The following is a 25299-nucleotide window of genomic DNA, read 5'->3' as shown; positions in this document are numbered from 1 at the left end:
ATCCAAACCAGCGCCCATACAGTTCTATATCTAAATATGTACGATTTACCACATTATTACGACATGAATCAAGTCCCTAGTTGGCTAGATATCTCAAGATACGACGCCTGAAAAGTTTTACGGACTGCATTTCCCAGAAAACCACGCGAGAAGATGATTGTGGGTGTCATCAGCCAAGCACCGGTGGCGTGGGTCCCCCTTGTCAAACTGGAAACTATTTGTGCTGTTTCTTCTGTCTAAACAATAGAATAGTAAATAGCCGGTAATTTGACCCAAAATGACGGTAGGTCTAATGATAAATTACCTGCCGTTTGTAATGGTTAATGTAGGTGTAGAGGCAGTGTACACGTTACACCTTATTAACTTACTGTAGCTATTAGCTAAGTTAGCTAACGTAAGCTAGATGTCGAGACAGCTGCAGAAATAGACTTGAAAGAAATCTGACTCAGCTGGAACAGAGATTACATCTGTTTTCTTGTTAAACACGTGTTGAACAGTATTTCTATTCTAGTCTAGTGTTTTCTACTATTTTATATTCTTTGGTACTTAACAGTTTTGTTACGATATAATCTATATTCAGTTTACTTGCGGCTATCCCTGTACTGATTTTCCTCTAATGAGATATCTTGCACATCATTGTATTCCAGGAGCGGAAGGGAACAGCAAAGTTGGACTTTTTGAGAAAGATTGAGCTCGAGATCCAGGAGAAATGGGAGAAGGAGAAAGCCTTTGAGCAGGATGCACCGACAACAATTGGGGAAAGCACAAAGTGAGTGTTTTCTATCATGAGGAAGGACCTATACTATGTTCAGTACCTAAAGACTGTTACTTTCTGTCACACATGGTCCAGAAGTGGTTCAGTATGCAGATATGTAAGAGTGTCTGTGAAGCAAGCAGTTTATATAATTTGCATTACTCGAGAACATAGCAGTTTCTGCAGGTGTACTTCCTTCATCTGATATCTTCCTGATGCAACTCTGAGCACCTGGTGTCCTCACGTGTAGTAGTACGTATGTAGTGTAGCTTTTCTGTGTTGTTGCCGTTGGGAGAAGAAAAAACAAGCCATGCAAGTGTGGGTGAGGCTTGAAACTCAAAGCATGTGGGGCAGTTACTTTAGGGTGAGCCTTCAACGTGAACACCAACATTTTCCCAGTTCACAAGCACTTTGCTTTGGCAGAGATACCAGATATGAAATCCTTTTGATCTCAAACACATTTTTTTAAACTGTTCTGGTTTCCTTTTCAGCAAAAACAAGTACTTTGTGACCTTCCCCTACCCTTACATGAATGGTCGATTGCACCTTGGCCACACGTTCAGCTTGTCAAAGTGTGAGGTAGGTGGGCATACAAAAGCAGACGGAGATGAACACTGATATTAACGTCTTCAGTCTGCACCTGTGGCAGATACTTGAGACGCAAATACTCAGCAGCAGTGATCACTGGTTGCTGCTGTTCCCTTTTTTTTTGTAGTTTGCTGTTGGATACCAGTCTCTGAAAGGAAAGAAATGCCTCTTCCCATTCGGGCTGCACTGCACAGGAATGCCAATCAAAGTTAGTATTGTTTCTTTTTCTTCAGTCCATCGCAGAAGTTGTGTGTGTAGTTACAATGACAGAGAGTGGTAGGGGGTAATTTCATAATTATTTGTATGGTAATTGTTGGTACTTTTCATTGCATCACCAATGCACTTTTCATTCAACAAACACAACATGCACGTTGTCACAACCGATGATCTTGTCTTAACTTTCCTGCAGAATTAAAGGAAAATGACAATTGGTGTTAATTTAGCTAGTGCTGCATTTTCACTGATTCTCTGCTTTATCAACCAAATGTTGACATGCAAATATTCGCCTACTTCATTTATCCTTTTTTATCCACATTGTATCTACCAGGCCTGTGCAGACAAGCTGAAGAGAGAGATGGAGCTGTATGGAAACCCTCCACAGTTTCCAGACGAGGAAGAAGTGGAGAAGGAGAACCCAAAGGCATCTGATGAAATCATCATCAAGGACAAAGCGAAGGGCAAGAAGGTTAGGAGCGAAGGGCATTTTTTAAAAAGTGGGCATGGAAAAAAACAGAATTCAAGTTTTCTTGTGGCTCAGCATTCATAAGGGGTGTTTCAATTTACCTTACTTTCATCTCTGTTCTTATTCCTCTGTTAGAGTAAAGCGGTGGCCAAATCTGGAACATCCACTTTCCAGTGGGACATTATGAGGTCTTTGGGCCTGCATGACCAGGAGATTGCCAAGTTTGCCAGTGCTGAACACTGGCTGGACTACTTCCCTCCTCTGGCTGTGAAAGACCTCAAACAGATGGGAGTCAAGGTGATGAATTTTATAACCAAGAATCCAAAAAAGTTGGGACACTGTGCAAAACATGAATGAAAGAGCATGTGATAATTTGCTAATCCTTTTTGACATATACTCAGCTGAAAACAGTACAAAGACAAAAGACCAAAAACACCTGTTTGGAACATCCACAGGTAAACAGGTTCATTGGCAACAGGTGATAGTATCATGATTGGGTATGAAAGGGGCATCCTGGAAAGGCTCAGTTGTTCACAAGCGAGGATGGAGTGATGTTCACCACTTTGTGAACACATGATTATGATTTAAAGGATATCACTACATTGGATCAGGAACACTGTAAAACCATTAACATTATTGTAATCCATTTTAAATTTACAGTGTCCCAACTTTTCTTGGAATCAGGATTGTATCTAAATATATGAGTTACACACTAAATAACCCCAGTAACAAAAACACAATCATCTTTTTGTTTGTCCAGAATGTTTTGCTCCTGAGGATAATGAAATCAAGTTATTCATTTTAATCAATTGCACCTAAATCCTGGTGTCATGTCATCACATCACAGGTGGACTGGAGGCGTTCCTTCATCACCACAGATGTGAACCCCTTTTATGACTCCTTCGTCAGGTGGCAGTTCATCACACTGAAGGAGAGAAAAAAGATCAAGTTTGGCAAAAGGTGAGATGGTTTAGAGTTTTCTATACAACTTGTTCCGTAGCGCTGTCCTTGCAGTGATACAGGGAAAAGTAAGGAAAGTAGGAAGTGCCCCAAAGTATATAATATGGTAATGTCTTGCACTTTATCTCTGTTGCTGTCACGATCAGTTGAACTGTCTTGCCTGAAACAATGTCCTGTACCAATGTCACGCATTTCCATGGGGGTAAAAGAAAAGGGAATATTTGAAATTATAACTGCGGAAGATAACTGATGTTAAAGTTTGACTTTTAGTCTCAGGCAGTTTAATGTAATGGTCTTAGCAATATTATGTGACTGTCCCCAACTCCTCTGCAGGTATACCATCTACTCCCCCAAGGATGGGCAGCCATGCATGGACCATGACAGACAGACAGGAGAGGTACACTTACCTGGCTCACTGACATTATGTATACATTTACCACTATTGATCTTTATTGAACTAACATGTTTCTTCCCCTGCAGGGAGTTGGACCTCAGGAGTACACGCTCATCAAGATGAAAATGGTTGAACCGTTCACAGCGAAATTCAAGTCCAAAGTCTTTTATAGCAGGTAATAAATTGCGAACGTAGTAGTGCCAACAAATCTTTTTAGGAAGGATACTATACCACAGACAAGTTTTACACGCACAAGTATTATTCTCATCTTGATAAACACAGTGTTAGTAACTCTTAATTAAAGTAAAGTGCTAATGCTTTCCACAGCGGCATGAAAGGCAAAAACATCTTCCTGGTGGCTGCCACTCTGAGACCAGAGACCATGTTCGGTCAAACCAACTGCTGGGTGAGGCCCGACATGAAGTACGTTGCCTTTGAGACAACCAGCGGAGACATCTTCATCTGCACCAGTAGGTCTGCCAGGAACATGTCTTACCAGGGGTTCACCAAAGAGAATGGAGTGGTGCCAGTGATCATGGAAATACTGGGACAGGTATTCACTTTGTGTGTTTGCAAATAACTTGTAAATAATTCATTCAGTTCGCTCTTATTCAATAGTGACACTCTCTTTGTGACGCCAAAAAGCATAAATATACACATCAGAAGCATTTAAGTGCTGCATAAACTCACTGGAATTTGATTTCCCCACGTGGGTCCTGATGATGCAGAGTGCCAAAACTGTTCAGTCAACAGAGCAGGAATTGTACCAGAACTAAAATGTGGATCATTTTAGCCCTTCATTCAGGAACCAAACAAACAAGCAAACATGTGTCCAAGACATTCTGTAGTAACAGTCATTGAAGACTCTGAATTTAAGTGGCTGATGTGAAGACCGTTGGAGGGACAAGGTGTCAATGCTGTTACACAAACAACCTGCAAACCCTCTGCTCTGCATCATTCTGTGTCATTCTAGGACATCCTTGGCTGTGCCTTGAGTGCTCCCCTGACCTCCTATAAGATCATCTACGCCCTGCCCATGCTCACCATCAAGGAGGACAAAGGTACGAGTCAAGAAGTTTGAAGGAGTAGCACAGAAATACGTTTATTCACAGAGTTTGCGTTGCTTTATTTTTGTCAAGGCAGAACTTTGTCACAGTGGTTCAAGAGTCGTAGCTGTTGAAAGGCATCTTTGTTCACGTTGCTCACAGCAGTCAGAACACCCTTGAGTGGGGGCGCCGTACTCCATCTTTCATGTGCTTGACCTTAAGTGAAATTCAGCTGACAGTTGGTGAATGGTTCAACATAAGCTACTTGAAATGTGTTTATATCCATCTGTGTTTCAAATAATGATAATTTATTCCAGCTCATGTTGCTTCAGGTATTACTTTCTGCAGAATGTCTGCACCGAGATTTATCCCTTATCTCTCCCTGTCTTAGATATTCTTGGAGGAGCTTATGGAAAAATACTAGGGAGACTCAAAATAGCAGGCCAAGGTCACCTTATAATTTAGAAACTGCTGTACTGTGATGTCAAATGATGGAAGTAATGGCTGCTTTTTTCCCCTGAGGGAGAACATTTATAAACATATAAAACAGATCTAATTGCACTCAGAGTGCCTCTGTTCTAGTAGACGTCAGTGCTATCTATTTTCTGTGGTGCTCCAGGGGTGCAGTTTGTCTGTTTGTGTTTATGTGTCCTGTTGACGAATTTATGTACATAGCGATAATTGGAATTTCTGACGAAGTTGAAATGTCAGAATTTCAATAAGAGCGAAATCTCCCCGTGCCCAGCGTGTCATCCTGTTTCTAAGGGTCATGGGAAGGAATGAGTGAGAGTGAATGTGGGACTACCTTTGACATTTATCAGTTCCCAGAAATGTGGTGGCAATTGACATTTAGTGGCTGCAAATGTGCAAAATGTAAATCACAGTATTGCTGAAACATACTACCCGATTTGCATAAATACATTTTGTGTTTTGGCCTTTTGCCTCGTCTGTGTTTTCCTCAGGTACGGGGGTCGTTACAAGTGTACCCTCTGATGCTCCTGATGACATCGCGGCTCTGAGAGACATCAAGAAAAAACAGGTGACCTTTAACTATGTTTCCACTGTGCCACCATTCAGGGAGCCTTCATACCTCGGCTGAAGTCTGCTGCAGAGAAACACAGACAACAGAGCCCAGATTAAAATGCATCCATTGTTTAAGTGTGCACAGCATTTCACACTTTAATAACGTTGCTCTAAACGCTTGCATTCCCCAAAGGCTCTGCGGGAGAAGTATGGAATTGAGGACAAGATGGTGTTGCCTTTTGAGCCGGTAAGATGATCTGTGCCGTCTGATTTCAGTCAGGTTGTGGTGAGTCCACCATATCTAAATGCGACTTTAATGTGTGTGCACATGTTAGGTCCCTATCATTGAGATACCAGGGTTTGGGAACCTGTCTGCTCCTCTGGTGTGTGATGAGCTGAAGATCCAGAGCCAGAATGACAAGGAGAAGCTGGCTGAAGCCAAGGAGAAAGTGTACCTGAAGGGATTCTATGAAGGGGTGAGTCGACTTAATGGTTAATGAGTTAAAAAAAAAAAAAAAAAAAAAAGTAAAAAAACAGCTACATAGGTCAGCAAAATGTAAGCCCTCTGCAACCCCAGTGGATATAGCTTTAGGTATGAAGCTTGTATGATTTATCTCCCAGACACAAACCAAGTGATTCACACCTTAAGGCTGGACTAAATTATTCATTAACTGCCTATAGGATCCATGTTGCCTAGAGATGCACCGATACTAATATCAGTTATCAGTCCAATACTGATGCTACCAGATCCCATTATTTTAATAAATAAGAATTCAGTACATTTATATTTGTGTATTTATTTGTTACATTTTCTTTGACAAAACAAGGAAAGCAAGCTTTAAGTCAGGCAGACGCCCAAAGCCCAGGTATCTGTATCAGGACTGAAAAAGTCACATCGGTGCATCCTCACTGTTGCCCTCGGACAGTTTGGTTCTGTCTACTCCTGAAAAACTGTGCTGTATTTTCCACTTATTGCTAAGCCGCTGGCTTTTTCCTGTCGCACTATAACATTAGAGACATTGAAATGAAACAACTTGAGCTGCCTTCACCGTCAGCAGATTGGAAATTTAAATGCCACAGTTTGCAAGGGGCCACACCGCAGATCACCATTCATGTGTGTACTCTGAGTACATATGTGTGTATTCTGAGTACATGTCGGCTCACTGAGCAGTTTCTGATCTTTTGTGATTGGAGAATGCACTGCGGAGATGTGGCCCATTTATTTTTGAAAGAAAGGCGTCCGTGTGATTGAAATGTTTCTTCCTTTGTCAGATCATGCTGGTTGAAGGCTACGAGGGGCAGAAGGTCCAGGATGTCAAAAAACCCATCCAGAAGTTGATGGTTGAGAGGGTAAAACATTCTTTGTTTATTATCCGAAAACATCTTTAAAGCTATAATAAAGTGTATTCAGATATTGTGTGGTAGAAGAACTTCAAAGTCTGACTTTATTCTGGAGTGTGTTTGGGTTTTTTATGCATGGGCACTGTTCGAGTATCTACTAGTTCATAACATACTGTATATGATACATGTTCTGCATTCACCTGTAATGATGTTGGCTCTGTATTGGTCTATCACAGGGCGAGGCCATGATCTACATGGAGCCTGAAAAACAGGTCATGTCGCGTTCGGCTGATGAGTGTGTTGTGGCTCTGTGTGACCAGTGGTGAGTGCACTCAGTGGATCTGAAGCTGCGTGGTGGTGGTGTTGTAGAAATAAGGGCGATACAAGTGAAAATAAAGATTTCTTTTCTTGTGAGGTTTTTTTGTTAAATGGGTTCATGCTGGAAACAAAACTGCAACTAAATAATGACAAAATACAGTTGAGATGATTGGAAATGGTTCAGGCGTAGAATATCTCGTTCCATTTGGGCCTTTTTTGATTAGCTGGAAGCTAAAGTTATATGTGTCTTTCAGGTATTTGGACTATGGGGATGCAGAGTGGAAGCAGCAGGCTAATGAAGCCCTCAAGCCTTTGGAGACGTAAGACCCCGACCCCAGAATTTCTATGAAAGTCTAGACAACATAGTATAGAGTAGAAAATAGATAGAATCACATTTAAAGTCTAAAAGATTTCATGTGCTCTATTTTGCCAAAAACTACACAGATTTTGTGAGGAGACCAGGAAAAACTTTGAGGCAACTTTGGCCTGGCTGCAGGAGCATGCCTGCTCTCGCACCTACGGACTCGGTGAGTGTGTGTGTGTGTGTGTGTGTGTGTGTGTGTGTGTGTGTGTGTGAGAGAGAGAGACTGTCAGGAGTGCAGTAACTGTTAATATGGGTGATATAGTGACAATTACATCTGCTATCATTACTGCAGCTTTCAAAAGTAATATTGTTTTTTGTATTGAGATTAAATGCGCCAGCCTGCCGAAGATGAACGGGAGGATTTTCTAACTGCTGTATGACTGATGTTTTTGGTCTATAGATGGAGACAAAGGACTGCTGATAAAGCACCTAGCAACAGTCTGCCTCTCTGTTCGTACAGGAATAGATGCAGACTGAAGGCCAGCTGGCATACAGTGCAGGCCAGTGCAGTACAGTCCAGGCCTGTTGTAGACTCCTACTGTAGCACTCTCCCCACACATTTTCAGAATACTTTGATGTTTTCACCGTTGTCCTCATCCGACATTATTCATACTCTGAAAGCTCAAACGTGAAGATGCAGATGGAGTTTTGATGAATGTGATCAGATGTGTTTTAAATTAATTCAGTAATTAGGTTTTATTTTTCGTGAGTTAAATTCAAATGAATTCAAAATATGGTGTGCAAGAGTAGGTGCATTCATTTTTTATTTGATCATATCAACATTTCATAATGAATGTTGCCCAGATCTCATTTATGTAGCTCTTGCCGAGGAAAATTAATTACCGCAGTAATTTTCTGTTTTTAACCATCGAAAGCGAGTAGAAGAGCTCAAGTCGGCATTCACTGAAAACACAAAAACACGAGCTTAGTGCCTTTTAGACTGATTGAGCACCATGTCTTTCATAACTTTTTTTTTTTTTTTTTTTCCCCACACAATCTTTGCCCTAAGAAAATCCCAACATTAAAATTAGAGGAAAAGAAGCAAACTAGCGGCGCCTGTCACCGCAGCAGGTCAGCCTCCTGTGCTTTGGTTGAGTTAAGTTTATTTCAAGTTTTACATCTCGGCTTGTTTTGCCAAGGATTACATAATAAAGCCCAGGACTTATTCCACTGTGTTAGCGTTTTTCTTGGCACCAGAGCGTAACCAGCTTGACAAGATGGCAAATGCAACAAAAGATTGTGTCAGCACAGAGGAGACAACAATTGTCTGTCTTCATAATTTTCTGTCTCTTTCGCTTTCTCTCGCATGGCTGTGTGCGTGCGCCTGTCTGTGTCTGGATCTGTGGTTACGTGCGTGCCTGCGTGTGTTTGTGCGCGCACGCCTCCTGGTTACCATAGGAACCCGGCTGCCTTGGGACGAGCAGTGGCTGATTGAGTCACTATCGGACTCCACCATCTACATGGCTTACTACACTGTGGCCCACCTCCTCCAGGGGGGTGTGCTCAACGGGCAGGGAGCCTCACCACTGGGCATCAAGTATGGACACAGTGCACATGCACACACACACACACACACACACACACACACACACCTGCACAATAGAATGAATGAGGGTTAACTGATTGACTTTTTCGCTGCCTCTCCGTCTCTCGTCCTTCTCTTTGTGCCTTCAAACAGCCATCGATGTGGTTCACCCGAGGGAGGAAAGACTCCGAGTTAATAACTAAATTTAATCTTTTCTAATGACAGGTGTTGCTTTTCAGACTTTTTTTTTTTTTTGTCGATTTCTCGCCCGTTATTCATCCATGAAATAAAATAATAAAATGAATAAACGTCCACACAATGACAAATGCTGCCTTTCAGAAACAGTTTTAAAAAAATCAATTCATAGCTCAATGTTGTTTTAGGTAACACCAAATCTCTTCCTCAGCACTAAGACGAAAGGGCAAAGAGAAGTGAAACACGCTCTCACACACACACCTCATGACTTCTTTTCACCTTGCTTCAATCCAATACATCCCTCGTTGTAGCCTTGACGGCGCTCGTCTCCTCTTTTTTTCTTTTCTTTTCCACAGGCCGGAGCAGATGACCAGAGAGGTGTGGGACTTCATCTTCTTCAAGACGTCTCCTTTCCCCAAGACAGACATCCCTAAAGAGCATCTACAGAGGCTGAGGAGGGAGTTTGAATACTGGTACCCTGTGGACGTCCGCGTGTCTGGCAAAGACCTGGTGCCTAACCACCTGTCTTACTACCTGTACAACCACGTGGCTATGTGGCCCAAAGACAAGTGAGTTTGCCCATTTTTCTTTTCAAGTTAGGGTCCTCTTAGCTGGCATTTCCTTCATGTTTGGTGGACTCACCAAGAGTTAGATGAAAGGACCACTTTCATGCTATAAATACAGTCCATTTACCATAACGAAATCGACCAACACCTCTGAGGCCCAGTTTGCCACTTTATAGGCAGTTATGTGCTGGACTAATTCTTGGCCGGGACCAGTAACTTCCTGGATCCTCTTCTGGTTGTAGCTGGTTCCAGGCCTGTAAGCGTCGTCAAGCTTATTTGGACTGACTCTTGATTTGAACTTGTGTCTCACACTCTGCTCATTTAGCAGATGTCTGCTATTCCTTGTGGTTTTTAACGCCTCTGTGCCAGCGACAGCCATGACCAGAGGCATTATGTTTTTGGGTTGTACATACATATGCACCATTCTCTTGGACATAGCTCAAGCATTCATTCGCTAATTATGACAAATTTCACACTAATGTTTCATAGGATCATTGGAGCCTTTCCATTCATGCAAATATTTAACAAATTCACTTAATTTAATCATTGCGTTCATGTTGTTCTTATGAGCATCAGCGTTTATGGCTGATTTCCCCTTAATTTTAACTCTGTATGACCAACCACATCCTCATGCTCAGCTACATCTGTTTCCACCAATATTGTCAAAATCTTGTAGCTACAAGCTTAAGCTTTGGGGCAATTAAGCTTCCTCTCAGGAGAATGTGAGCGTGTTTAGGATTTTCCTTGGAGACATTCTGGCTCCGTGTTGAACACTGCTTCCTCATAATTGAATGGTAGATCCCCCCCCCCATTCAGGGCAGCTTTCTTCATGGTTGACACAGATGCTCCTGATGCCGCTGTTCTGATACTTGAAGTTTGTTGATTGGACACAACTTTCCGCTTTGGGGCTCACACAGATGGACGGTGTTCAGCCTTTCTCTCTCTCCCATTCACTGCAGGTGTATCTGAGGGTATTCAAAACTTTGATCTGACTTGTTTTCAAGTTTGCATCTCGCCAAGCTATGTTTTTTAATGTTGTTCCACCGACATATTCTGCTGAAACGACCCACTGAAACACTCACTAGTTCCAGCTCTTCTAATGTGATGACCTGCTCTTTCTCTGATGTTCTTTTTCTCTGTATTGCATCAGTGTAAATTGAATTTCTTTGGGTTTTGGACTGCTGGTAAGACAAAACAACTAATTTGAAGTAATGACGGGCAGAGTGGATGCAGCAGTCTGTTGCTGAAGGTGCCCCTTAGGGCCCCCACCGTCTCATGCCATGCCGTCTAATGACATTTTGTACATTAAACTGTGACATCAGAATTTGATCTGCAGATTCAGCAAAATCAGGTGCTGCAGCCCTGCAGACGTGGATCTGTGTTTTAGACATTAGCTTCCTTGTTGCAGCATCGCAGCCGACTGATTAAACACTCTGTTCAAATCCCTGCTCTGCAAGTACAACATGTACAATGTTGAGTTACCCTTACGTCACGTAATTGCAGCTTTTCGAGCCTTGCTCTTCTTGCTACATTTTCTAGTTTGTCATCTTTTAGCAGAATTGCATCACGATTATCATATTTTTAATTTATTTTCATAATTCTAGTGTCCAAGTGAATTGTAATTTAATCCAAGTTATTGAGGTTTTGGTAGAGCTTTATCTAATGTAAAGCATAATATTGGAGCAACATTAATTGCATTAATCATTAATTTTATTAATTTCTATGCAGTGTTGTATACTTTGTTAAATGGCAATACATATTAATAATGGAAAAATGTCCTTATTAATATCATGGTAATGATTTTAACCCACTAATATTAATTTTTACTGCTGCTGTGGAAAGGTTATCAGCTTTAATTGTTCATAAAAGCATTACATTTGACTTTAAAATGTGAGCAGCAACTCTGGGTTACCTTGATTATATCGATGATGATGATGGTGAAGATGACACTAAGGAGAGCATCCTCTCTCATCCGCAGCGGGAAGTGGCCCCAGGCAGTGCGAGCCAACGGACATCTGCTCCTCAACTCCGAAAAGGTGTGGGAAATATTAACCTGTATATATTGATACATCCCCAATTCCAAACAAGCTGAGTAAAGCATAAATAAGACTACATGTACTCAGCTGAAAACAGTACAAAGAAAACATATTTGTGTGTATATATATGCATATATTGCGTATATGTCGGACCTCATCAATTTCAAGTAGGGACAGGAGCGACTAAAGACTGGGAAAGTTGTGGAATCCTCCAAAAACACCTGTTGGGAACATTCCACAGGTAAACAGGTTCATTGGTAACAGGTGATAGTGTCATGATTGGGTATGAAAGGGGCATCCTGGAAAGTCTTAGCCGTTCACAAGCGAGGTTGGAGCGAGCTTCACCACTTAGTGAACACATGATTGTATAAAGGATATTAGTACATGGGCTTTGTAGGAATAGGGGTTGTTTTTATTGATTTGTAATTAAGGTTTGAATATCAGGGGAAAAGGTCTGGTCCTATCTGATGTGCTCTGGGATTGTTTAACCGCAGACAGAGCTGAAACATTATGCAACTCTATTAGGACTGTTATGTTTTGCAGCAAACCTTTTGTGTTTAAAAACTGCTCCTCTTATGTGCCAGTAATTAACTAGTGTTTGATGTTGTTAAGAATTTTAATTACTGTGTGCTGCTGATTTGCACTGCAAACACAGTCTGTGACACGATGGTTTTATTCCACTCAGCTTTGTAAGGAATTTGTGTGGGCGGGCATACTTGAAAGATTCTGGCTGCTAACATCTGTTTTCCTATTCACCAGATGTCCAAATCAACTGGAAACTTCCTCACTCTCACCCAAGCCATTGACAAGTTCTCAGCAGACGGTACACTCCGTTTCCTCTTGATTTATCACCCTCCTGTGCTCTGTTTCTTATCTTTTACTCCTCTCCTCTGGCATGATTTTCTTTCAATATCTCTGTCACGTTTCGTTGAAACACTGGAGAAAAACACATCAGGTGTACATCTAGAACAGATTACAATGTGCGCTCATAGTGCACGGGCCATTACACTTGATAACACTATAAGCATCTTTTATCCCTTGCTGAAGATAATTAGAAAACGGCCCGTCTTCATAGGATAGCTGAGGTGTTGATATCGGGTGCTTTGAGCTGTTGCATATATCATATTCCGTATACTGCACTGTAAGCAATGAGCTTCTGTAGAATAATTTATAATGCATGCTTTACTCAAAGTGTAACCAATAATTCAGTGTATGTGCAACATGATCTCTCCACTGGAAGCAACAAATTAATATCCAGCAGTTTTATGATATTATTGCATTCAAAATGTTCCAATCAATCATGAATTATCATGTGTTAGCCTGATCATCATTCCAGAAAGGTAGTCCCTCCTGTTGGTCTCTCCACAGGACAGCAAGCTACAGAGGGAAGAAGGAAAAGCATGGTCTCTAAAATAAATATTTGGATGGAGCGTGAGAGGAAGAACAGATTTTCGCTGTTGTGAGAGTGAGACTCGATGTGTTTCTGGAAATGTAGTTTGAAACAAAAGCCTGATGTCTGGCATCATTGATAATGATAATCCATTTTGTTGTTCGGCTCTGTATGTTTATTCGGTTTTCTAGCTATGGGTATCTGATCTGGCCGGGACTCAGATTAACCTTGATATCCCTCCTGCCTCAGTATACCTCAGGATTAGCCGATCCACCCTCCGTGTTGCTTTGTTTGTTATTTCTACCCCGCGTTTTTGTGTTTGAATGAGCTGAATAATAGATAGATGCGTCTGTTATGTCTCCAGAAACCGTCCTGCCGTGGATGTAAAGAACTTCATGGTCTGACAGCGGATCGACGTATTAAGTCAACTTCCTGTCTGAGAGCCTGGAGTGATGTCTGCTGGGTATTTGAAGTTTTCTCAGACGGTGGAATTTTCCACAAAGCCTCTGAACCTCACCTGGTTGGCAAGAAGTATTATGCAGAAGAGAAAACAAGTGCTGCGTTCAGGATTTGCGTGTGTGCCATGCGATTAAGGGGCCCATACTGGATATTTAATTTGAGTAAATTACAAAGGCAGTGGGAATGGAGGCGTTGGTCGTGCTCTGAAACCTTAACCACAACTTCAAACACCTTATATTACACCTGTTCTGTTGGATCCTGTACTACCTGCTGTTTTAACACTGCCTCCTCGCTCAGGTATGCGTCTGGCGCTAGCCGATGCCGGGGACACGGTGGAGGATGCCAACTTTGTGGAGACCATGGCTGACGCTGGCATCCTGCGTCTCTACACCTGGGTGGAGTGGGTGAAGGAGATGATCGCCAACCAGAACAACCTGAGGACAGGACCTGCTGACACTTTCAACGATCGGGTCTTTGCCAGGTAGATGCAGATAGAGTTGGATTTGTAGATCACATCAGTTAATTGAAATGACAAAAAATTCTGAAATTTGCAATTTCCCAGAGCCTGAAGTGACGTCTGCTTCTTTTGCCCAACCAATAGTCCAAAACCCAAAGGCTGGAAAGTTGGAGCCAGCAAATATTTGACATTTTTGCTTGAGAAATGACAGAAATGATTAATTGTTAATATATGTGAAGCCTATGACTGAAGCACTTATTACTCTGGGGTTTAGGGGGTTAAGGAGCTTAAGGGTTAGGTAATTAATTTAATTCATGAACAACAACTTCCTTATTTACTATCAATTAGCAGTAATTAGGTCATTGAAGGAAAGCATGCAGAATAAGACATTAATAAGTGTTTTATAATGACTAATAAAGAGCCAAGAAGCTACTGATATGTATGCTAACTTGCAACTAGTCCATGGTGAATATGTGTGCCTTGATATAAAGTGTTACCCTATTTATTCATTAGCAAAATCAGATATGGAAATGCAGCAGATGTTCACATTGGTAAAACTGAAACCTACAAATGTTGAGACTTTTACTTTGATAAATGACTTTGTCTCTCTCATTTTGGCTCTGGTCTATATTGAGCAGAAATAGAACATCATCATGTTTACTTCTGGTCAGATGCATCGACCAGGGTTGTAAAGTGGAAGGAGGTGAATTTATTCAAGTTGAGTCTGTTTCTCTTCATGTTGCCTTGCAGTGTGTTTCCATGAGCTTAGGTGAATTGATTTCTTTTTGTGGTTGAAAAGTAAAAATAGGATATAACTGTGGTCAGTTAGCACTCAGAGGCAAGACGTGAAACCAGGCACCCCAGAAGATGGCCAGTCCTTCAGAGTTCACGATGGGTCCCTCTGAAAATGCTGACCTTTGCGACTCTGTACTTCTCAGGGCTGAAAAGTGAATGGTAAACTGACTTTGCAGATTGATTCAAAGGATTTTGTGTCCTGTCTAGCGAGATGAATGCAGGCATCTTGAAAACAGAGCAGCACTATGACAGGATGATGTACAAGGAGGCTTTGAAGAGCGGCTTCTTTGAGTTCCAGGTAAATAAAACATCCCTTATTTAAAAAAAATCATCATTATATCTTAAGGACGGGCATGCTTTCCCTTAAGCATTTAATGAGATGATATTCTAGCTACTGCAGTGACAGATTAAACAGTAGATGGAGCATAACATGACTGAGGATTCAGATCTCATCCTGAACATGTGGTGAATTCACTGGATTGAAGATAAGGAATCACAATAGCTGAGAACCTTTTAAACTGTTTTCTGTATGTTTTGCAGGCAGCCAAAGATAAATATCGTGAGCTGGCTATCGAGGGTATGCACAGAGAGCTCGTCTTCCAGTTCATAGAGAGACAAACGCTGCTGCTGGCCCCCATCTGCCCACACCTTTGTGAATACACCTGGGGTCTGCTTGGCAAGGTAAGAAACTGTGGATTTAGCATCATAAAGTGGGTTTCACGTTCTGAGTTGCCTGCGTGCTCTGACTGCGGGTTCAAATGTGACTTTCATCCTCTCGTCCCTTCTGTCTTTGGTGTTCATCTGCCCTGGAAAACAGAAAGTATGAAAGAAGCATTTAAACATTTCCTGTGTTCATTCATATCCACGAACACACCTGGGAGCAACAAGCTAGGCGACATACTTCATGTAGGTCTGCAGAAGCGCGGGTCCCACAGCTCATTTACTTGTGTGAAATGGCTACTAACACACACACACACACAGACACGCACACACACGCATACACACTTCCCCTCTGCTGGTGTACATGTCCACCTGGAGCCTGTCCTCACACCATGTCCTTTTTTTTTTTTTTTTTTTTTTCTCGCCGGTATGAAAGGAACGCACACGCTGTTGCACGTTCCCAACAGCACAGAGAGCCAGGAATATTTTTAACACTCAATTTTATGAATATGAAAGAGTGCCGCTGCGCTGCAGATGGGTTTTTCGGTTGTCGCTTAGCAACAACAAAAGCCCCATAACTCTAATCATGTGTTCAGCACCGGCAGCTAAAGAGCTAAGAGGCACTCAGTGGACACAGAGGTACACACATCATTCTGGGATTCTCACACATGCTCAGCTAATATGGCGTGTGGCTCTTTTGGTAATGAAGGTGCTGCGACCGGTGGCTGTGCAGTTAATAGGATTCCAAACCTCTGCTCGACCTCCAACTTTTGTTATTTTTTTCATTCCCCACACAAAACACCATAATGATACCAAAATGCACTACCAACAGTCTTTCCCCGTCGCTCATCCGCCATCTCTTGGATCTCCCTCTTCCTCTGATAGGCCGTCTCTCTGAGGAAGGCATCCTGGCCCGTGGCGGGTCCAGTTGACGAGGTCCTGATCCGCTCCTCTCAGTACCTGATGGAGACCGCGCACGACCTGCGGCTGAGACTCAAGGCATACATGCAGCCCCCCAAAAGCAAAGTAAGAAGTGCCTCCGCTTGTTGTTTCACATGCTTCACTGCCACTTTCCTTCTACTGCTGCAATGGCTTTTTTTTTTTCTTCAAGTAATTGTGAAAAACGAATATTGATTTCAGAATTGATTGCTTTCTTTTTAATAGTTTTTTATGAAATCCCGCACTTGTCTCGAAGTGCATCAAGTGTGGTAATTAAATCGGAGGCAGCGTTGTTTCACAGTCTTCTCTCCCTCGGGTGTTGTTTAACAGTTTCATGATTGTTTGATGGGGAGCACAATGAGGCAGAAAATAATAAAAACAGCACAATAAGAAGCTTGAAAATATCAGGCAGCGTGCCGAAAGAAGAATTGGGATTCAGAAGCATTTTATCGTATTTGGTTCCAGTATGCAGTCCTCTTATCTGAATCTGAATTTCAAATCGTTTATTGAATCTGTTTAGGATTGTAAATAACTCGACTGATTCAAACCAGGAACTTAAACTCACACTTTGTTGAATAACATATTCACAGTTTAGGGAAACAGTTGTTTTGTACTTTGTCCTTTGCTGCTTAAAAAGAGAGAGGATGTATTTTTTGGACTCAGAGCTTTGAAAATCTGCTTGGAACTGAATCAAAATAAATTACGTTTTCAACACAAAATGCTCTACTTAAATCCTGCTCTCGGTGAAGTCTGTTTAGTCTCTGAGGATGTTTTAAGCATGCACGCTAAGTGAGTAGCAATCACCTATTTTAATGGTCCACATTCAACAGTTGGACACTGAACTTTAATAGACTATTGACGCCTTTTCTCCGCCACTCAGCGTCTTGTGCTGTATATTGGGGGTCTAAGAATAGAGTGTGTCATGTGCTGCGCAGAAGCCCCTCAAGGCAAATTTGTCATGTTGAGCTATATGAATAAAAATTGACTTGACTATCCCCTTAGATGCACTCGAAGTCTGGCTTGTGTTCACAGCGGGAAAGTTGGCCCATTGTCGAGCAGTTCGGTATGTCGATAAGTGGCTGTAGACAGCTGGGAGAAAAGCTAAGCAGGTATTGATGAGATTTGAGACAGCCAGCAACTCAGGCTTCCAGGTTATCGATTTTGCTGCAAATGCTTTGTTGCTACGAAGGCGAGATGGAGGGGTGTTGGGAAAAGGGGAGAAAAGGAACATAACCATGTTCTCATACATGTATGTTAAGGAGGAGGACAGATTTTGTTTGCAAACAGCATCCCGAGCTGGAGCATTCAGGGAGCGCGTGACCGTAATTTTACAAGGCACATCTGCAATAGCATTGATACAGTAGAGGCTGTGTGACTTACCACTATGAAGGTAATAATGTGTTTTCTTAGCTTTATGTCATTTTCGTAGTTTTTAATGTAATGATAATGCACTGTCACATCAAGACTCATTTGTGGAAACACACATGCAGCCACACATACAGTACAGGACAAGAGTAGACTTGACAGCTGTCACATAAAATAAGTTCACAGATCCCCATCTTCATTGTGGAAAATCACACACACACACACACACACACACACACACCAGCTTGCTTCTTGAATAATCCATACGCAGTGTGTGTTTCCCATTGAGGCCCCCAACCAGCCTGGAAATGTGCTGTCACTGCGCTGAATAGATGCAAAACCATCAAAGTCCTATGTACCTGACGATGTGCGTAAAGGAATCTCAAATGCTCCTTTTTTATGCTGTTTTTTCCTCCAACAGAAAGGTGACTCAAAACCCCCGACCAAACCCTCTCACTGCACCATCTACGTTGCCAAGAGCTACCCTCCGTGGCAGCACAGTGCCTTATCCCTGCTCGGCAAGCACTACAAGGTGAGAAATAAACACTCATGCACCGCGCTAATGTTTCGCCCCATTTACACCTGGTGTTAAAATGGAATCTGCATCCGGACACATTGCCGGATAATAAACTGTCTGATCCTTCCTTTGTGTTTACAAATGGTATTTTTAGAGCGTTCTCATTATCCTCATTGAGATCGAATCTCTGTCCTCAAGAGCAAAACCTGCACAGGAGTAATTTAAGGTGGTGTCAGATGGGCCCCAGAGTCTTTTTCCATCCGAGTTCTGTGAGTTGTTGAGTTGAGATATAGATCAAGTTTTAATACCAGGAGTAAATGGGGTCTCAAGCGTTGTGGTGCACTTAATAAGTCCTGTGGCTTGAATGATCATGTAAGTTAGACTGTTTTCCATTAACCGCTCAGCTCATCTCTCTCTGCATTCACGTTTGTCTGTGTTTGTGTTTTCCCTCCCTTGGTGTCTGTCCAGAGCAACAATGGGGTCCTTCCAGACAACAAAGTGATAGCGGGCGAGTTGGGAGCTCTGCCTGAGCTGAAGAAGTACATGAAGAGAGTCATGCCCTTTGTAGCCATGATCAAGGTAAATCTGGAGGAAGCAGAGGTGTCAGTGCACAGGCACACCCTGCCCCCTCTCCACCCGTCTATCCCTAATGAATAAATGCATGTGTCATTTTTATGTGATCATTTTTTAATGTCAGCATTGTACACATTTTTTTTTTCTAAGAAGCTGTTTACTCAACTTGTCTGAAAAGTGGCTTATCCTTAGTTTTTACACACAACTCTGCCTCAGATTGGTCTAAAGTCTGCCCTGGTGATTATGTTGAAAGATTGGAGACTGCATCGTCAAAAGCTTTGGGTTTTTTTTTTTTTTTTTATTCCTCTTTGTGTTGAACATTGACAAAGCTGTAGCCAATGATAAAACAGACTGAACAACAGCGCCGCATTGAAATTCAAAAGAGATTTCAGATATGCTTTGTCTGCAGAGTTTAATGTGTTTATTGATTAAAAGAGTACAACACACACTTGTGACGGGCTGTCTCAGCTTGTTCCTGTGTTTGTTTGCTGGGTTCATAAAAATCTGAAAATGTTTGGTTTTTCCATCAACAACTCCATACGTCTTCACATGCCACCTTTTACACTGTGGCTGCTTTGCATTCAGATTATATTAAGTTCCTCTCAAATGGGAAAATGCAGCCTTTCTCATTGAGGCGGTCTTTTGATGTAATAGCAGCGTTCACTCAATGGGTGTAAGCATGACAAGGTGGTAAAAAAAAATAACATTAAATTAAAGTGTCACTGCAGTTATTGCTTGTTATTTCAAGCTGTATGTACACTTAAGGTCAAGTTGCTAATAAATGAGTGGAAGCGTGGCGCTTATTAAAATTTTAGTTGTCATCTCTCCCACCTGCCCACGGCTTTGTTCAGGTGTTGCTGTTTCGCTGCAGGGATCAAACAGAATGGAGCTAATAAATAGTCATGATGAGCTTTGTGCTCGTCCACGGCTTGTCTCTCAAACTGGTCTTTCAGCTTTCAAGTTGTTTTCTCTTCCCAGCTCTCCTTGTTTGTTTTAGTATCTTTTGTTCCCATAGCTTTTATTTTCTCCCCTTTAATAAGCTCATGGTGGCGGCATGAGCATAACAATGAACTTTCAGCATAATGCTGAAAAACCTGATTTCTTCAAAAGGTGCATGAAATATTCTTCCTTTTCTTCTGGCTGCTGGCTTGTTAGAAAATGTAGCAAATTACAACTGAATACATCCTGCTCGTTTCTCAGGAGAGGTCAGATTATTTATTTATTCTTGTCCACCCTTCATGGGAGTGTTCCATGCTTGATTCTGATTATTTGGGCTCTGCTTTGTGTTCTGTAGGAGAACCTGGAGAAGAACGGGCCCAGGGTCTTGGATCTGGAGCTGGAGTTTGATGAGCGGGCAGTCCTGATGGAGAACCTGGTCTACTTAACCAATTCTCTGGAGGTATGTTTTATGATCCACACTGACATCAGACGTGACGGTTAACGCCGACCCCGCTCAAAAGTGTCTGTCCAAGCCGAAAACGCACCCGAGGAGGTCTACATGTTTTTTAGCCAAGAGTTGAACAAACTTGGAAATATGACACTAAATTTGAGGTTGGAAAGCAACATCTCAGCTCGAGCAGTATTTTATATCCCAGGATATGAGCAATAAACTGAGCGAGTTCACTTGATGAGGCTCTATTTGTCTTTAGATAAATGTCAAGCTGCAGCGTGCAGCCGCAGCATTTTGGTTTCCTCGGCTTTAAAGCTTGAGTTTCACTACTTCTGCAAAAGTCAGTTGAGACAATCCTGAGCTCAGTCAGGAAAGCCTTTAATACTTCTGTCTGCACAGCAGCTTAGCCTAGTGAAAACGTAAAGCCCAAGTCCCCGAGGTTCTTTGCTGAAACCAGCACAGATTTCGCCACAGAAAAGGAAAATTGTACATTATCAGTGTCTAACTAACACTCTGAATCCAATTCCCTTGTTTCTGATTGATCATAGCTAAAGATAAGCTGCCACACAAAAGTCAAATCCATACAGAAATATGCTGTATCATGTAGAACCAAAAAAAACTTGATGCATTTTATTGATGTATGCTGCAGCTTATGCTGTGATTTATGCTGCAGATGACTTGAGAAATTTAGAGAAGTAGTTTACAATCCTGTTATTTGCAGTCTCAAACTGAAATACCATCCATGACTGGGGATGTGTGACAGAGTAGTGCGGAGCCAGATGTTTGGTTTCCGATCACTGCCAGAGCCTGGTTAACACCCTCAGCATTTGCCAGCGTGCACACCAAACACACCTGTGTACACACTGTCTGGTGCTGGACTGATCAGCCGATGATCGTTCTTCTTCACATCTCTCCTCTATAGTTGGAACAGATAGACATCTTGTTTGCATCCGAGGCTGACGACAAAGTGAAGGAGGACTGTTGCCCAGGGAAACCGTTCAGTGTTTTCAGATCAGAGGTAAATGCTTTCGGTTGTGTGTCGGTTGCTCTCAAAGCAGGCTTTGAGTGTGTGTTTGTGTGTATGTGTTAGAGCACAGATGTAAGCTTATTCTTCACCTGTTCATCAGCTTGTTTGCATATTTTTGCAGTATGTTTGTGTTTGTGTGGGTTCATCTCTGTAGGTCCTTGTTTAACTGTGCGCAACCCTCCCGCAGGAGCGTCCCTGATGGATAAAGTGCTTCTTGTACGCTCAAATCGACAATTATACTGTTTGTTTGTGCATTTGTGTCGTTCCTCTGTGTCTCTAGCCTGGAGTGTGTGTTTCCCTGGTCAACCCTCAGCCGTCCAACGGGCTTTTTTCCACAAAGGTTGACATCCGACAGGGGGACAGCAGAGACAGCATCATCCGTAGGCTAGCCAAGGTCAACAGACTCATCAAAGGTTAGTCAGATAAACGGACATACGGCGGAAATTTCTAAACTGTGGCTCGGAACCCAAAATGAACTTGTACTTGTGTATATCTATGTGATGATGATTAGAGAGTTAGTAATAATACAGTACCAGTCGAGCAGGGCCGCAGAGTTCCAATCCACGGGAACGTGCGAGGCGATGGTGACAGTGGTGACAGTACTGGGGCAGCCTGACAGTGTGGAATTGCAGTAACTCAGCCTGGATGTAACAAATGCTTAGACTTTTACATGGGAGTTAAAATACATCCTGATCAAAGATAACTCTTTTTTGAATCGGGGTTGTTTATGCAGGCCTTTTTCCACTTTATTCCAGTAGCGTTGATTTAAATGCAAGATGAGAGGTGCTTGCAGCTAAAGTTAGCAGATTTGCTCTGTAACCTGTTCTCCTTTTCACTCCTCTCCTGTCTTCCTCTAACATCTTCCTCCCTCCTCTCATCTTCTCCATCACTTCCCTGCTTACCTTTATTTCTCTCTGTATTCTTTCTTATTCTCATCTCTTACTCTGCACTTCCTCCGTCTGTCCGTCTGTCGTCTGTCTCTCTCTCTCACCCCACCTCTGACTCTACCACCCTCCGCTCCACCAGATTTGTCCAGAGTGAAGCTGATGAGGTACGAGGACCCCGTCCTGGGACCTCGCCGTGTGCCCGTCCTGGGACAGGAGGAACAGGGCAAGTTGCCCATCTCCAACAAATCTGTGTTCAGCATCAATCTGGAGGAGAAGAGGGTCACCCTGGCTGACAATGGCCTCACCGTGGACATCGGGGACACTCTGGTTTATCTGGTTCAATAGAGTTACATTCACTGTCTCTGTCACACACACACACACACACACACAGGCACATGGGGGCACATTCAGCAGTGAATCATTTGGGAAAGGTTCAAATATACCATGAAATGTTACAATAAAGTGGGTCCTTTTGACCCAAAGCCATAAAACACTGACTCAAAAGTAAATGTATGATCTATAATGTATGATTTGACAGATGTACAGGCTCTGGGTTGCACCTTTTCACTGCTGACTGTGACCTAAATGGATACCTGAAACGAATGGGACCTGAACAGTGTGCTTCTATCTTCCTTTACAAAAAAAAAAACACAAGACTATTGAGTCATTGGTACTTAAATTAGGTTCTTTTAATGGTGTGAAAAAAAAACTACAATGTTGAAATGATCCCAAACCTTCCCGTAAGGACTTGGTATTGGAGGATCACACCAGAATTTGTATTCTGTGCCATCTCTTCATTGTCTGTTAAATTAAAGTTGAATCTCATAATTTTTCTCCATGGGCAACTCTTATTCCTGTCTGATGTGGTGCACAATAAATAAGCAACTATCTGTATAATGAAGCTTTTAAATAGTTTTCTCCTGAAAGCAACAAACATCTACCACCGTGTCCTACTTTGTTGCTGGCCAACCACGTATTTTTTTGTTATCACATTGTGAGACTGCTCCTGCATCTTCCTGAATGCCTGTTGTTTTCATATAGATGGTAATGCGTCTGCTGTGTTGTTTTATACATTGAGGGTGAGGTATATTGTTCCCTCATGTTTTGTCAGCCTGTCAGACAGCTTTCCTATTTTCTAGCCGTGGATGGTGCTTGTCTGACTTGTGCTTTTCCAGAGAAATAATAAAACCTATAAAATATTCAGCCCCCTTGTTTCTTGTTTCTTTATTTTCTCTGTGTTGTTTTATTTCTTCTAAGGACATAAATAAGACAACCGTTCCCCTCAAGAATAAGACTCTTGACATAGTGTGTCATGGTTTTTTTTGCGAAGTTGGATCTTTTCCCCTGTAGTGTCGATGGTGAGGATGATCCCGCGGCGTGAACAGTCTTCTGATGAGGACTTTGAGCAGAAAAATGGAGCTGTGATGGAGTAGAGGTTAACAGTTTAGCAGACACACCTACAGGCAATCTTTCAGGGTGACTTGGAGTGGTGATATGCAAAGCAGATAGCCAATAAACTCCTTCAGGCAGCTGAATAAATAAAATGTTAGCATAAGCAAACTGTTCCTTGTTATCATTTGGGTCAAGATACTGCAGAAGTTGAGAATGGCCATGCTTGATATTATTTATTGTAATGCTGTTATCTCGAGATCCCGAGCTGGGTTATCACTGCCAGCCGGCTAGCATAGCTTAGCACAATGACTGAAACGTGGGAACAGCGAGCCTGGCTGTGTCCAAAAGTTGGAAAAGTCTGCCATACCAGTACCAATTAACTCCTCATGGTCTGACTGAAGACCAGCAACTTCCTGGAGTCTCCACTGGTTGCCTGGCAACCGTCAAGAAACAGTTGTGACGTCAGCTTAAGGCAGGAGAGCAAAAGTCAAGCTTTTCCTTAAACCTGAAGGTAAGCGCTGAAACTAAATTGTACAAGCGACATGGTACATGATAAAAGCATGCTTGTTTCAGAGGGTTAGTTCATGAGGCTTCATGTTAAAATATGATTTGATAAAAACAAAAAACACACTACGAGACTACGGGACTCACTCACACCTGCTCTGGTGCAAATCAGAGTGACAACAGGTGCAATACAACCCCCCAAAAGGGAATGGTTTTGCATGTGGTGTCCACAGACAATTGCTCTCTCCTTATCCTTTCTGACTGACTCTTCTCTAGTTTTCAGTTCTGTTAGTGTCCTTGTCACTACTGGTAGCATGAGGCAGCACCAGCAGCCCAGTCAGGTTGCACAGATAGTCCAGTCCTGCTAAGATGGCACATCCATAAGTGTGGTCGCGAGAAGGTTTGCTGTGTCTCGCAGCACAGTCTCCAAAGCATGGAGGAGAGGGTGAGGGTGGCATGAGGGCCCGACGTCCTCCAGTGGGACCTGCGCTTGTTTACTTTGATTTTCGGTGTGATTTTGAATCCTGCCCTCTGTGGGTTGATGATTTTGGTTTCCATTGGTCGTTGTTACATCATTTTGTTCTCAACAAATTATATAATGTACATCAGTACATTGTACTGACTCCACATCAGCCATATCAGCCAAATGACTGCCAACAACATCATTTTCAGAAAGTGCTACTTTTAATTTCAAAGACTCAGTCCAGCTGTAAATCCTTTTTGATGCTACTTTCTCTGATGCATACTAAGAATTAACGCCACGGCGAAACATTTTCATCATCCTGAAAATGAGCTAAACCAAGTGAGGCAGCGCCCACTTTACATGTGCGACATGCTTCTCCCAATTTTGTCTTAAGACCCAACGCAGATGTGGGATGTGTGTGTGAGCTGTCAGTCTCCAAACCCATGATAGTTTTACTACATGTCTCTTCACCACGTAGAGCTCGCCTCACTTCTCACTCTCTTTCTGTTTCCCACTCACACACACACACACACACACACCATCAGTCTAAATTTAAAGGTCAGCGTCAGAGCACAGGAAATGCATGAATGCAGATGATCCTCTCTAAACATCAACCACAGGTGTTTCTTTGGTTCTGAAATGCATCTTTCACTTCCCAGCTCTTCACTGTATGAGTCTGTGCTTCTGCA

The 25299-nt window shown here is 42.4% G+C and overlaps 1 protein-coding gene across 1 annotated transcript; it reads left to right on the top strand.

The window, feature by feature from the left end:
- Positions 1-135: 135 nt before the first annotated feature.
- Positions 136-23454, top strand: lars1b (leucyl-tRNA synthetase 1b). Its single transcript, XM_076750931.1, has 32 exons — positions 136-283; positions 648-769; positions 1246-1333; positions 1470-1550; positions 1890-2027; positions 2160-2321; positions 2872-2984; positions 3318-3381; positions 3465-3553; positions 3706-3931; positions 4352-4439; positions 5387-5463; positions 5641-5694; positions 5783-5923; positions 6720-6797; positions 7025-7110; positions 7361-7426; positions 7551-7633; positions 8869-9007; positions 9547-9759; positions 11735-11792; positions 12552-12615; positions 13939-14122; positions 15101-15191; positions 15434-15574; positions 16439-16579; positions 18279-18389; positions 18843-18953; positions 20242-20346; positions 21260-21355; positions 21645-21777; positions 22391-23454. The coding sequence occupies exons 1-32, from the start codon at positions 278-280 to the stop codon at positions 22594-22596; spliced, it is 3555 nt and encodes a 1184-aa protein (XP_076607046.1). The 5' UTR covers positions 136-277; the 3' UTR covers positions 22597-23454.
- Positions 23455-25299: the final 1845 nt, after the last annotated feature.

This window comes from Chaetodon auriga, chromosome 15 (assembly GCF_051107435.1).
Source record: "Chaetodon auriga isolate fChaAug3 chromosome 15, fChaAug3.hap1, whole genome shotgun sequence".
Lineage (NCBI taxonomy): Eukaryota > Metazoa > Chordata > Actinopteri > Chaetodontiformes > Chaetodontidae > Chaetodon > Chaetodon auriga.
Note: the sequence above shows the minus strand (reverse complement) of the source record. Positions and strands in the feature narration are given on the sequence as shown.